The 12692-nt window shown below is 51.9% G+C and overlaps 5 protein-coding genes across 5 annotated transcripts; 2 read left to right on the forward strand and 3 right to left on the reverse strand.

The window, feature by feature from the left end:
- Nucleotides 1–194: 194 nt before the first annotated feature.
- P152DRAFT_469505 (uncharacterized protein) lies at nucleotides 195–1778 on the forward strand (the record flags this gene model as incomplete). Its single annotated transcript, XM_033680904.1, has 1 exon — nucleotides 195–1778. The coding sequence occupies one exon, from the start codon at nucleotides 195–197 to the stop codon at nucleotides 1776–1778; it is 1584 nt and encodes a 527-aa protein (XP_033538639.1).
- A 1270-nt stretch (nucleotides 1779–3048) lies between these two features.
- On the forward strand, nucleotides 3049–4245 carry P152DRAFT_469506 (DUF1746-domain-containing protein; the record flags this gene model as incomplete). The annotated part of the gene is made up of 2 exons (XM_033680905.1): nucleotides 3049–3278; nucleotides 3399–4245. 2 exons carry the CDS (start codon nucleotides 3049–3051, stop codon nucleotides 4243–4245), a joined length of 1077 nt encoding a protein of 358 aa, XP_033538640.1.
- A 253-nt stretch (nucleotides 4246–4498) lies between these two features.
- P152DRAFT_453623 (uncharacterized protein) lies at nucleotides 4499–6168 on the reverse strand. The gene has a single exon (XM_033678412.1). It carries the CDS (start codon nucleotides 5731–5733, stop codon nucleotides 4684–4686), a length of 1050 nt encoding a protein of 349 aa, XP_033538641.1. The 5' UTR covers nucleotides 5734–6168; the 3' UTR covers nucleotides 4499–4683.
- A 1983-nt stretch (nucleotides 6169–8151) lies between these two features.
- P152DRAFT_453624 (uncharacterized protein) lies at nucleotides 8152–9469 on the reverse strand. The gene has a single exon (XM_033678413.1). The coding sequence runs from the start codon at nucleotides 9397–9399 to the stop codon at nucleotides 8353–8355; it is 1047 nt and encodes a 348-aa protein (XP_033538642.1). The 5' UTR covers nucleotides 9400–9469; the 3' UTR covers nucleotides 8152–8352.
- Nucleotides 9470–10171: 702 nt separating this feature from the next.
- On the reverse strand, nucleotides 10172–12224 carry P152DRAFT_388204 (amino acid transporter; the record flags this gene model as incomplete). The annotated part of the gene is made up of 3 exons (XM_033675917.1): nucleotides 10172–11301; nucleotides 11352–11796; nucleotides 11844–12224. The coding sequence occupies 3 exons, from the start codon at nucleotides 12222–12224 to the stop codon at nucleotides 10172–10174; spliced, it is 1956 nt and encodes a 651-aa protein (XP_033538643.1).
- Nucleotides 12225–12692: the final 468 nt, after the last annotated feature.

Consider the following 12692-nt stretch of genomic DNA (forward strand, 5'->3'; position numbering starts at 1 on the left):
GTTCTGGCGCCACTCCTGGTACCTCGTCTGGATATGATTTGCCACGCATTCCAAAGTTCGACGGATCACTCTCACAAAGTCAGGCCCCGTCCATTAGCGGAATGGCATCAGCAGCTTCCTCACGCCCAGTGAGTGTGGAGCGGAGCGTCGAGCCAATCTTCCTGGCGCCAATCGACCGTGGAGTAAGCCCAGCAATGTCGGATGGACAGAGGAGCTCTGGGAGCCGGTCGATTGGGGTACATTCGATGTTGAATCCGTCTAGCGAAGACCAGACGGGACAACATGGGAGGCGACGGAGTGCTGCGCAGATGGAAGCGTCCTCAACCGAGACAACACCATATTTACTCCCCAGGCCTCTGAGCCGCATGCCTAGCGAGGAAAGCGCCATGAGCGATATATCGCCGGTTAAATTTGAATCCAGAGCAAATGGGGACGGGAGAAAGATTTTGACGCCACGATCTCCGACCGTTCGCCGTGGCCCGTTGGGCCAACCTACAGGGTCCATCGACGCACATCAGACTCCGTTTATTACCGCAGGTAGCGGACGAAGCTTTCCGGAGCCCGTCCCGTCTCAACCACTTCTCGCTTCTATATCTGGATACCGCCAATCCCACTTTCCACTACCGAAGGCACCGACTCCACCTCTGGCTCATAGTCGTCGTCCCAGTCTCGGCATCATTCCTTCTTCCGCGGCCGCCAGCCCAGGCGCTAGCACCAACTACTCTTCCTACAGCCAAGGACAGACTTCTCCAGCAACGCCATATGGTGCGCATTCCAACAACCCGACCCCACCCGGATCCTTCCAGTTGGGCCCCACTCCCGCTGGCCCCCTGAGTGCTATTCCTCATCAAGGACTCGATCAATCCTCATCAGCGCATCCTTCACGTTCCTATCCTGGCACTCCAACCTACCGTCACAATTCCATCCCAGTCGCGGCCGCGTCCCAATCGATCCAAGTGTTCACCATATCCACCGCCAAGGGACCCGTTCAAGTTCCAGTCGACGTGCAGGCGGCCTCCCGAGTCGCGGATGAAAAACGCCGCCGGAACGCGGGAGCCTCTGCTCGATTCCGCGCACGTCGCAAGGAGAAAGAGAGGGAGGCTAGCACAACGATCTCGAGGCTCGAGCAACGACTGCGAGATGCGCTGGAGGATGCTGAATTTTACCGCTCGGAAAGGGATTTCTTAGTAGAGGCGGTGTGCCGAGTTCCTGGAGGTGCAAGGGAATTCTTTCCCCGACCCGAGTCTCCTTGCAGAAACCGGAGAGAAGTTTCCGCAACCCCCACCGGGGAAGACCGAACGGATGACGGATCTACTAGTCCGCCTCCGTATGAGGTTTCGGCCAGGGAAAGAGAAAGAGAACGACGAAGAGATGCCGATGCAGCAAGGAAAGGCGAAGAGAGGAACACCCGAAGGAGAACAGAGGGATACGACGCTCCGCAAGGAACCATTGAGATCTATCCCAGCGATGACAAGCAACCGTTATACTCAGCATCTCACCCACTCCAGCATCCCTCGCCGCATTCGCATCCTGTAAGCCACGAGCCGTCGCAGCACCCCTCATTCGCTCCCCAATTGCCTGCTTATCAGGACCGGTATCCGAACCACTTGTCCCAGTCGGTGCCACGGTACGGAGCACCTCCACCTGCATTCGCACGCCATGCGCAGGCGCATGATACATCGGCATCCCAACCGAGGCAGCCCAATCCTAATTCCGGTGGACGAACGGACCGATCCGCTGATGGGGGGTACCCCTCGTATGGCAAAGAAGCGCGGTAGCTCCCGCCGGAACGTATCTCCCCCTGCTTACTCCGAAATTTTCCTCTCTGTACAATCTGATTCTGGCGACATTTTGCGCGGCCGTTGCTTTCTGAACACTCGATACACACCGCTGCTGTGCGTCTTGAAGTTTCCGCGATATATACCCGTTCCCGCATTCCGCAGGACAAGTCCCTCCATCGAGCGTATCCTTTCATTACTGCAAGATGCCATAATTCTCCGGCACTTTCGTTTTTCGTTCGTTTTCCTTAGCGTTCTGGCGGCATTTTGCGATTCCTGGCATTCCATCCTGCAACCATCCTCCTTGTGGACAGTACTGAAGGAGCGATTTTGGGGGCACAGATTCGCCGTTGCATCTGGGGAGTTTTCGTCCGAAGTGGACACGGCGCTTTTCATACGTTCCCCACTGGTGGAATTATTACTAGACTTTGTTTTAGATCTCGCGATCGGATTTTCATACTATACCTATACCTCATTGTTGGGGGTTGGCTATTGGGTCTGGATGGATTCTGCTTATCCGCTTGTGGCAATCTGGACGAGACAGATAGTGTTGCGGCGATGTACAGATTGGTATTTATGGGAAGCGCAGTGGGAACGCTGATGAGGCGCTATGTTAGATGTCGAGGGTGGATATGATATTTCCAAGCGAACGGGGGTAATATTCACACAAAGGATATCCCCCAGAGTAGAGGGTGAAGCTGTCAGCGATACACAGGCAGAACCTCCCAGGTGATATGCATGTGTACCGATGGATACTGCAACCCTCGACTCAATGTATTATGGAGGCAGATACGGCTAGTGATTCCAGGTGTACCTTATCAATTTAGTAATACAAAGTGATCCTCTTGGTTTAGAGTATGATTATGTGAGAATCCGAATACCGTGACCCTGTACGAGGAATGAAGATGAAATGAACGGATTGATATCTACCAACCACGCAACGTACTATGTAATCGAAATGGAGGATGCCTCCATGCATGGAGTTAAGGCAACAAGGCAATTTACTGACTCCACGCGATTCCGATTTCACATATCATCCGACAGGATCTCCTCCACCTCCGCATGCGGGTGATATATTGATATATAAGCTACAGCACACACGGTTCGCTCAGTAGTCAACACGAACATCCAATAATCGAAAGTTCGTGATACCCAACACGAAACAGTACAGACCCCATCTTATCCCGCCGTTTATCCCTATCGCGCTCACATCCCGCGATGCACCCGCCCCTTATATCGAGATAGATCCCCCCCGACGCGAGCCAGAGTGATGAGCAATGAGCGCACCGCACCCCCTTCGCATGCGATCCCGAGAGACGGTCCCCACGCATCCTCACCGGCGGCACCAAGCCGGTCTATCGTCGCCGGTAACAATCAGAGCCATGGCGCTGCACGGGCGAGGGCCAAGGCGGAGGCGAAGAGGTTAGAACAACTGGAGCATCTAGTACGGTCGTATGACCTGTTGATATACTCAGAATTGGCTGTGGTTTATTGCATGGAGTAAGTAGGTTTCCGCTATTGTTTCTTGACCGTCAGGACTATCGCACCAACAGGCCACTGGCCTGCGTATCGCACCGAAAGAACGTATTGAGTCGGACATTATGCTAACATCACGTACAGCAACTCCTTCTTCGCCCTGTTCTTCCGTGCACTCGCTCAGCTCCTCTACCTATCCCCGAAACCGCCCTTCCTCTCCGAAAACCTCCCCGCCGCGACATCCCTCACAAGAACCACCTCGTCCGTAACCCCAGGCGGGAGCACCCCTTCCTCAGCCTCGACACCCGCGAACCCATTCGTAACCCCCCACCAATCCTCCCCGACTATCTCCGCGATCTTTATCACGAATATCCTCTGCATGGTGCTTCATCTCTACTGCGCCCGCCCATCCGCGAGCGAAGCTGCGCGCGGCTATCTTCATGGCGGCCTCCTCATTGACTTCATCGGGCAGGAGGGTCCGATAAGCAAACTGAGTTTGTTGATGTTAGACTTTGCGATCATGGGGCTTCAAGTAATTATGCTGTCCGTGAATGGAGAAGTGAGGAGAGTGACGATGGAGCGCAAAGGAACAGTGTCTACTGGCGCAGCGACCCAGGTTTCCACTCAAGGAAACACGGCGCAGGACCACGATGCGGAAGAACGAGGAGAAATCCTAGGCGCGTCATCTTCCACCGCTGCTACTCCGTCAGCTGCTGCCATATCGACGCCGTCGACCACGTCAGAGCAATCAAACACTCTAGATGACCCCTCCGCCGCCGACATGGACATTCTAGACGGGATTGTCTCAACCCAAACGCCTCTGGCAACATTCCGCTTCCTGTATGCGGCGAGGGAAGAATACAACGCCTACCAAGGTCCTTCCACAGGCATAAGCAGGCGGCCGGCGGCCGCTTCATTCTTGCAAGGACTTGCGGAACGGAGGAGAATGGTGTTGGTTCAAAGGGGGGCGGCGAGGAGTCTTACAGTTTAGCAATGTCCTCTAAAGAACGATATGATCACACAGGTTGGGAATTCAGGCTTCTGGATAGAACCTAGAACGACCACCGTGCGAACGACGTTGAACCCCAGTGTGTCGCTTGTGGTATGGTTGTGGACATGAGCTAATTGAGCCGTTGCGTTGTATAATATAGAATTCAGCGGGTCGTTATTTGGTGGTGGATGAGTTTGCACTGTTGTATAAGCAGACATTTCCAGGAAAGGAAAATAAAGTACCGAAGCCACGAATTCTTTAGAATTGCATTATTTACAGTTCGTTAGGAGTCTGGCGTTTCTGGCCATAATTGGATATCGATTTGCAGTTGCCAACACTGCTGCAACTGTACTATACTAGCTAACCCGGAACACAACCTACACTGCGCCGATAATAATTCACACTCCCAAGACCTTTCCATCAGTTCAAGTTCGCCCCTCATTGTGCTGACTTCTTCCAGCTTCCGGTCTTCTGAATCCGCTTGACTGCCTTCCTCATTTCCCATTGTGTGAACGTGGCAACCGAGCCCCTGATTGGTGGCGGGATCATACGATAGGTGATCCGGAAGTATCCCATGCTATATTTATATAGGCGCTGTTGCTTCTTAGTCCACGGCAACTCATACTCATTCCGCATCCGCTCGGGTAGGAAGGCGGTCGTCCACAGCCTGAGGAGGGGGGAGGCAGCAGACATTGGAAACGGGACCTTCGGCCACATGAGAGCTTTCATCAGCGTCTTTGCCCAGTGCGTGACTTCGAGGGTTTCGATGTTGTGGTTCCAGTATACCCAGAAGTCATCCAGCGTCTTGGGCCACATCTCGGTGGGCATTCGGAGCGAGGTCGCGTAGACGGAAGTCTCCCGGAACAGTGCCTCCACCTTCCACTGCGGGATCTTATCCTTTCCCCAGACCGCTTCGTGCACGACCAGGAGCGACATGAACAGTGTCGCCGCTGTCCACTTGTGCAGCTCCGGGTCGTCGGCATAGTATCCGTCTCCTTTGACGACGGAATGAGCCCGATGAATAATGCCGAAGACCGCCTTCCGTTCTTCCGGGGTGCCGAAGACGCAGGCAGTGAGGAATCGGGTAGTCGTCTTGAGACGGTTGAGGATGCGGTCGGCGAACTCGCTATGCTCGAGCGAGCCTCTGGCGAGGCCGGGGTGGGCGAACTGAAGGAGAATGGCGTATTGTCCTCCGGCGAAGAAGCAGGGCTCTCCGACGAACTCCTTGAGCACATGGGGCTCTTTCACTGGATCGTACAGCACAATGGGCTGCATGCCCGGGTAGCCTTTCTCTGAGTCCCCAGGGGTGGAAGGCTTCTCAGAGGGCGTCGACTCTGTTTTCTCAGTAGGAGTCGTCTCGGTTTGCTCAGTGGGAATCGTCTCGGTTTTCTCAGCGGTGGTCGTCTCGGTTTGCTCAGTGGTGGTCGTCTCGGGTTTCTCAGTGGTCACCGCCACGGGTTTCTCGGTGGTTATCGTCTCGGTAGCCATTCTCTTCCAGTCCAGCTCTTCGAATATCGACGGAGAGAACGATAGTGATAGTCAGAACTAAGCCAAAAAATCAGTCAGGGCGACAGGACCGTAGTATCAGACTGGATCCCCCAGTTCCCACCCCGCATCCCCAGATTTCTTATACTCACAGACCCCCACCGAGGCAGGCATGTGAGCGCATGTGGTGGAGTATTTCGCCATCTGCCTAGGGCATAAATCTTTCGATTTGGACGTTGATAGTGTATATTTGGCGGGGTTTCGCGCCGATGAGGCTCATATTGCTGGTGTTAGCCTGTCCACGGAATCGGGAGGGACGACCCCCGAGAGGATGCCTGTGTCGATGTTCTACCTGTCTAGTATAAATAGCGTTACGCCGTTGTTTTCGACTTCAGGATGGCATGGGATCCGTGGTGGAGGAAGTTTGAAATCCCTGGCCGATAGATCGGATGTCTTGTCGAGCCGTAGCCGTCACCCAGAAATGTGTTAGCGTTATGGGCAGTTGGGCTATCAGCCTATCAACAGTAGTACCCCCCACATCGCTGGGCAGCGAAGATAATAATTTCAAAATCAATTCTTCCTTCGTCATACAACAAGCTCTTTCGAATATTAATTAGAACTCTAGTCCCTTGGGTTTTCCATCATAAAATCGCTCCCAAGTCAGAGCAGGGCAGTAGGGTCAAGCTCGTCAAAACAGCTTTGGGAACCACGATGCCGCTGTGAAAACGAGGGGGCACTTTCATAAGACATCCAGCCGACTTTCTCATGGGAGATCTGAAATGAGATAGACCTGGCGCATCCTAGAGAAATAATGAGGATATATCATAATATCATGTCCTTTCTTCACCTTTAATGGCCGCAGGAAGTTCCTCAATTCTTTGTTCAGCGGACTCCTGAAGTCATGAGTCGCGAATGTCGGCTTTACCAGGTTCACGCGAGTCATTTCCTCACTAGCTATTAATCACTGCGACTTCATTAACAACTTCAACATCAACAATCGTCCCGCCAATGATACTAACACTTATATCTAATTCTATCGGTCCGCATTTTCTGTGCATTGCCTCAAGACTTAGAAATGATCTGAATAAACACACGAGAGAGACAGATATTGAGCTGCCGGATTACCATGTGGGCATGTAAGCATGCCGCGTGATCAAGCTATTAACTGGAAGTACTTAATTAGCTAACTACCACATTGGCAACTTATCCACGCCCTGTCTATTTCATGTTGTTTCTTCCATTGGGAGAACATTTGCGTACTGTCTATTCTGATTTGGTCCCTGGGACGCTCGGAACCCAGGAGAATATTGGACTCAGGCAGCTCTCCACTATCGTGAACATAACAATCTCATGTAGCCATTCAGTATGGCTGTCATGTATCTCAGGGTATAACAGCCATTTCCATCTGAGACTCCAAGTCATTACCTAATCAAGTCCTCATTGCGTTTACTGTATCTTTCGTCTGTGGTCCTAACCAAACCCTTATAATGCATTTCTCGTCGACTTCTGCCCTTCTCCATCCTCGCATCAGTTTCATTTGCCTCAACGTTTGCGTTTGCGAGCATATTTTTTACTGTTCCACGATGTCCATAATACAGCGTCGGATAGTCTGGATCGGGCTTGGACTCTATCAGTGGCCCTAACACATCAGAGTAGCTGAGTGAAGTCGCTACTTACCGGGAGCATTAATGCCAGTCGAGAAGCGTCTGAGCGGGCTGATGAAGTTGACCGCACTACTGTTAAGGAGATGTAGCCAAAGTACGTCTCTTTGCAGAACTGGCGCAAGCATGGTTCGAACCTGTGACCTTACACGTTGTTACCGGATATTCGCTTACATATAACACTTGATGTACCTTTTGAAACCAGGTATCAGTCAGCTGTCCCTCAAAACAGGCCGTCGAAACTCACTCGACATTCACTTGGCATCAAAAGCAAAAACTGACCTCACCTTTTTGGGTGGGTGAAGAAAGTTAACCATCTCGCAAGCCCCAGGTGCCTGTTCCATGGCACTGGTATTTTTTTTGGCTGTACTTGATCCGCATCAGTCATTAAACCAATATGATCACTTCCACTAAGAGTTTAAATTGCCAGGTTTAAATATATAACTACTGCATTTAATTCACTTCCTAACTATGCATGGGATTGGCTCGCCTTGTGTTTGCATCTACAGAGATTGCTAAAACCGATGACCCACATGGAGATGAAAGACCTTATCTGCGTCGATCGCCTATCTGGCGACTTCATTGATAAAATTGACGGTACAGTAACTTGATTAGCGATGTCGACACCAATGCCCCCGGCAGCCAAGTTTCGACCCCTCGGCGTGGATAAGAATCGGGAACGGAGGTTGGATTCTATATCCTTCTACACAGGCTTGTTGAAAGTGCTTCTAATGCATAGCAGTTCGGAGAAACACTCAGGGGACTAGACCATCACTGTCTGCCCTTTGGACTGACCGATGGTATTGATATATCATTAGTTAAGAAGAATTTGCCATAGGTATCATAAAAATTGAGAGTGCTTCATAATTGAACCGCACACCAAACCCAGCTCCAACAAAACTCCATGCCAGAATAGAACATAAAAGAGAGAGAGTGGGAATCATGCTCGGTCCGACCTCGACTATAGCCCTATGCGTGTGAACTCCTCGGTGAAGTACTCCCAGACCTTGTCCATCATTCCGTCTACGATATAGTTCGCTATCAGCGTCTTTGTACCCTCATTTGCTTCACTGCCGTCCCAATCGATCATGTACGCTCCACTACCGGCCTTCCCGTCAACCCCCGTAGCAGGCTCGGTCTTCTTATCCTCTTGTACGCCCTGAAACCCAACTGCATTGCTGGGAGGGAACTTCGCACTTGTCCCTAGCCAGACATGCCTCTCGCCGGTCTCCTTGATCGAAAGCGTCTTCCCCATCCACGAAGCCAGCTTCATGGCAGCGCTCCCGACATAGTGTATCGCCACCTCCGTCAGGTTCCTTTTATTCCGCAGAATATTCGTATTCACCATTCCAGGGAACACATGAACGAAGCTCACCCCTTTCGCCTCCTCTTCCCTCGCGAGCTTTGCAAACACCAATGTCAGCATCGAAGCGAGGTGCCCTCGGATTTTCGAAATTGGGGTCCGGAGCAGAGACATGTCCATCTCGTCGATCGGTCCCTCCTTCGTCCCAGCAGCAATAAAAACAAGTCGCGCCAGCTCGCCCCGCTTGGCAGCGCTTCCAAGGGCGGGAAGAAGCTTTTTCGCCGCGCGCACCCTGCCAAAGAGCTGCAGTGCAAGATGGACGGGTAGACCCTCCTCATTTGGTTTCCGATCCAGCTCGAGTGTTCCGGCGGCTAGGTAGGCAACGTTGATTCCATGCTCTTTTTCGGCTTCGAGGATCTCGTTGCACACACGATCGACTTCGCGCATCAAACCGCAGTCCGCTGCATAGAAAGAGAGTGTCGCGGATGGGTTTGACTTGGATATTTCGGAACGGATTTCATCGGCGGCAGAGGCAGAGCGGCCGACGAGATGGATTCGGGGAGAGAGATCGGTTGTTCGAGCTGCGAATTCGAGGAGGGTGGCACGCCCAATTCCGGATGTGCCACCGAATACAACCAAGACTGGATTTTGATGAAGTGTGTTGACGAGGGCGTTAGAGGATTCGACGACCGAAAGCGACACCATTTTGGGCGCGTCGTTGAGAAATGATTAGATTCGAGGGGTCGGAAAGATTTGAAGTGAACTTGAACTGAAGGACAGTGTGATTTAGAGGGACATGGAACCAACGCAGACATGCATGATATTATAATACTTATTATCCCTTCGTTAATTAATGCTAATTAATGCTAATGGGCGTGGGGTGCGACCCAATTGCGACTCCCCCTGACTGAAGCACAACAGCAGGTCTGGTATCATAGTCGTGCCAGTCCTCACTAAGAATATTGAAGTTCCGGAGGAATGATAGCAATATTCAAGCAACTAGGCACCAACCACGACGCAATCGTTGCAGCGACGAAGTTGGTCGTTGGAGGTTCTGGCCGTAAGGTTCATGTCTTATGCGGATTTTGTGGTCATTAATCATTCAGATGAGGAGCGCCCACCGGGTGCGGACTCTGCGGACCCCGGAATGCTTGCAACGGGAGATAAAAAGAGTGCCCGTATCCGGGGATAATAGTAACACCGTGAAGTGACGCAAACTCGGCAGCGAGTCGGTGCATTTGACCTCCCGCAGGCTGAAGGCATAGAATCCCAATTTTGGTCTCGAGTTCGTCCACAGTTTGTCCGACGGCAAGCCGGGAGGAAGAGTGAAGAGCAAGAATACCAGTATGTAACTGATGAATGCCCAGCAGCTTCAGTAATAGTGTCTTCCAGTTTACGCAGGTAAATTTGTTCAGTATTAATATGGGTATTGGGCATTGAAGTGAAGGAAATACATGGTGGGTACGAGTTAAACAAGTTAAACAGTAAAGTCATCGAAATCCGTCGGTGCCTCTTTTCTTCCACCCACATTGACCGTGTCGAAATCCGTCCCTGTCACGTTTGCAGCGTCCTCCAGCGTTTCTCTTCCGACCCAGCTGAGATATACTGTTTCGTGGACCTGAACCGGTGGTCCGGTACTGGGAGGGTCGCGATCGAATTCCGGTACTCGTTTGACGGTAAACACGGTGTTCGACTTTCGTTCGCGGTGCTTGGCGTAGCCCAGGAATCCGAACCACCAGAGCGCACCGAACCCCAGGCAGGCCCAGGAGATCGTCGGTACGAGATACCAGGTGAGCGTGAGATGTGCCCGCCCGAAAAACCGGGCAGATGGCTTGATCCAAGACGCGATAACGGGGAATAGGTTGCCGATCGTGTAAATGAACGCTGTCAGCACACTCAAGAAAGGGTTGATCTTGGACGCCTTCTTCCGCCACTGTTCTTTCTTCTTGAAACGCAGGATAAGGATCCCCACGCCTACCATCGTGCCAAAAATGCCGTTCAGTAAATACGCTAACAAGCTTGTGAGTAGCGAGTACGAATTTTCAGGCGTGAGGCCCCAAGTGGCGAAGATCAAGATGAACGAAGTGAATAGATGAAGCGTCAGTGCACCGAATGGCGTCTTTTCGCTGTGGTCCTCTGGTCGGAGCCATCGGGACCTCAGCAAACGGAGGAATGGCTTAGGTGCCCAAGGGGCTCGCTGAGCCGAGCGAAGGATGCGACCAAGAGACAGGTCAGAGTTGGAAGCGAAGAACTTGGCCCAAGGGATGATGCCTTCCTTCGCGATCTCTTGCTTGACGCGAGCCGCAGTGTACGTCATGACAATGATGTTGCCTAGCGATGAAATTGCAAGGAACGCATTGAATACGCGGCCTCCGGTATTATCTTCGGTGAGCGCTCCAAAGGTAAGTTCGAAGAAGGTGAGGGCCACAGATTCGCCTTGAACTTGCAATTCCTTTGGGACGACCACCATGTAGCAGATATTGACTGCGAAGTACAATACACAGACCAAGGATACTGCGGTGATCATCCCTAGTGGATATTTGCGATGAGGTCTCCCGATTTCTCCGAGAACATAGTTGGGTTGTTCAAAGCCATTAAAGGCGTAGACTGGCTCTTGTTAACACTTTCCAGGCCCAGGGGGGATAGAAGTAGCTCACTGATTGAAAGGAATGCTTGTGCGTAACCGCTGGCTTCCGATGAAGAGCTCTTGAAAGAGGTTGAAGCTCCGAGATTCAGATTCACCGTGTCCTGTCGGTTTATTCCCGTTGTCTCAGGAAATCCGCCTGCTCCGTAGATGATAGCCGCAATGATGATGAGGAGTAACATGCAAATCTTGACAACTGCAAGAAGATTGTTAAGCCAGATGCCGCCTCTCCGGGAGAAAGTATGGATGAAGCAAGCAAAAATCGAGACGGCGATAGCGATGCCCCTCACCGCGCCATTGGAAGGGTCCTGAACGTTTGCGGCCTGCATGATACGGATTGCAAAGGACATAGCATTTCCTGCCATATTGCCAAAGATGATGAACGAGACTCCGAACAATGTTGCGGAGAGCAACACCGTCTTCGCTCTGTACGCGGGCTTCGTGAAAACATATGACAACTATACTTGTCAGAACCAAGCCAGCCGGATTTCAAAGCTTTACTCACGTAATTCAAGTCACCGCCGCTTCGCGGTACGCCCTGCTCAACGCCTTCGTAGGCGCGACGAGGAACATTCAGTCCGTATTCGATGTAGACGTGCACCCCGCAGAGAGCATATATAATCCCAGCAAACCAAAACATCAGCGTTGCTCCTGTGCTACCGGTGCCCTGCATTGCGCGCGAAGGAGTCTGGAAGATGCCGGTACCAATCATTCGATTGAATACAAGTCCCATAACAGACCAGACTCCTAAACGAAATCGCTCTTCAGGGGCTTCCGTGATGATCGCATCCAGGTCGAGGTCGCCGAAGGGGTCATCTTCGCTGCTGTGTTCCGACCCGACTCTTCCAACCCTCCCGACAGGATCGTGTGTGTCGAAGTCGGTCATCCTGTGTATTGAAATGCAAATGATTCAAAACTCTCAATGACTGCTTGCCTCTTCTCCTTCTTCAATCATATATTAGTAGGGCGCGAAAAGCATGAGGATTGAGAGCACCACGTCTCCAAGCCTCACTCGAGGCATTCTTGGACTTGACAACCATTGTTCAGAAGGCGCGAAAGAAAACGAACTCCGGTCACCAGCAGCCTTGCCGGCATGCATAACTTGGCGTATTCCAGGAGGCTTGTTTACGTTTTGACGATTGGCAGTTTGGCGACGAGGCGCAGCCTTTGACCAGGTTGAGCGAGATTCCTCAAGAGGCAAGAGTGCGTCTCCAGCCCTCCTCTCTCCCTTCACCGTGGAGCCTGGAGCCTGGAGTCCCAGCCTTATCCCGATCGGTCTGGCACGGACATCGAGGATGCTTCATTTGATTGGGGTAATAGGTAAGGAGATTTTAATCCAAATTATCGTGTCGTC

Source organism: Eremomyces bilateralis (genome assembly GCF_010015585.1).
Source record: "Eremomyces bilateralis CBS 781.70 unplaced genomic scaffold P152scaffold_1, whole genome shotgun sequence".
Lineage (NCBI taxonomy): Eukaryota > Fungi > Ascomycota > Dothideomycetes > Eremomycetales > Eremomycetaceae > Eremomyces > Eremomyces bilateralis.

Coding starts and splice junctions, on each gene's coding strand:
- P152DRAFT_453623 (XM_033678412.1), bottom strand. CDS start 5,733: ATGGCTACCGAGACGATAACCACCGAGAAACCCGTGGCGGTGACCACT.
- P152DRAFT_453624 (XM_033678413.1), bottom strand. CDS start 9,399: ATGGTGTCGCTTTCGGTCGTCGAATCCTCTAACGCCCTCGTCAACACA.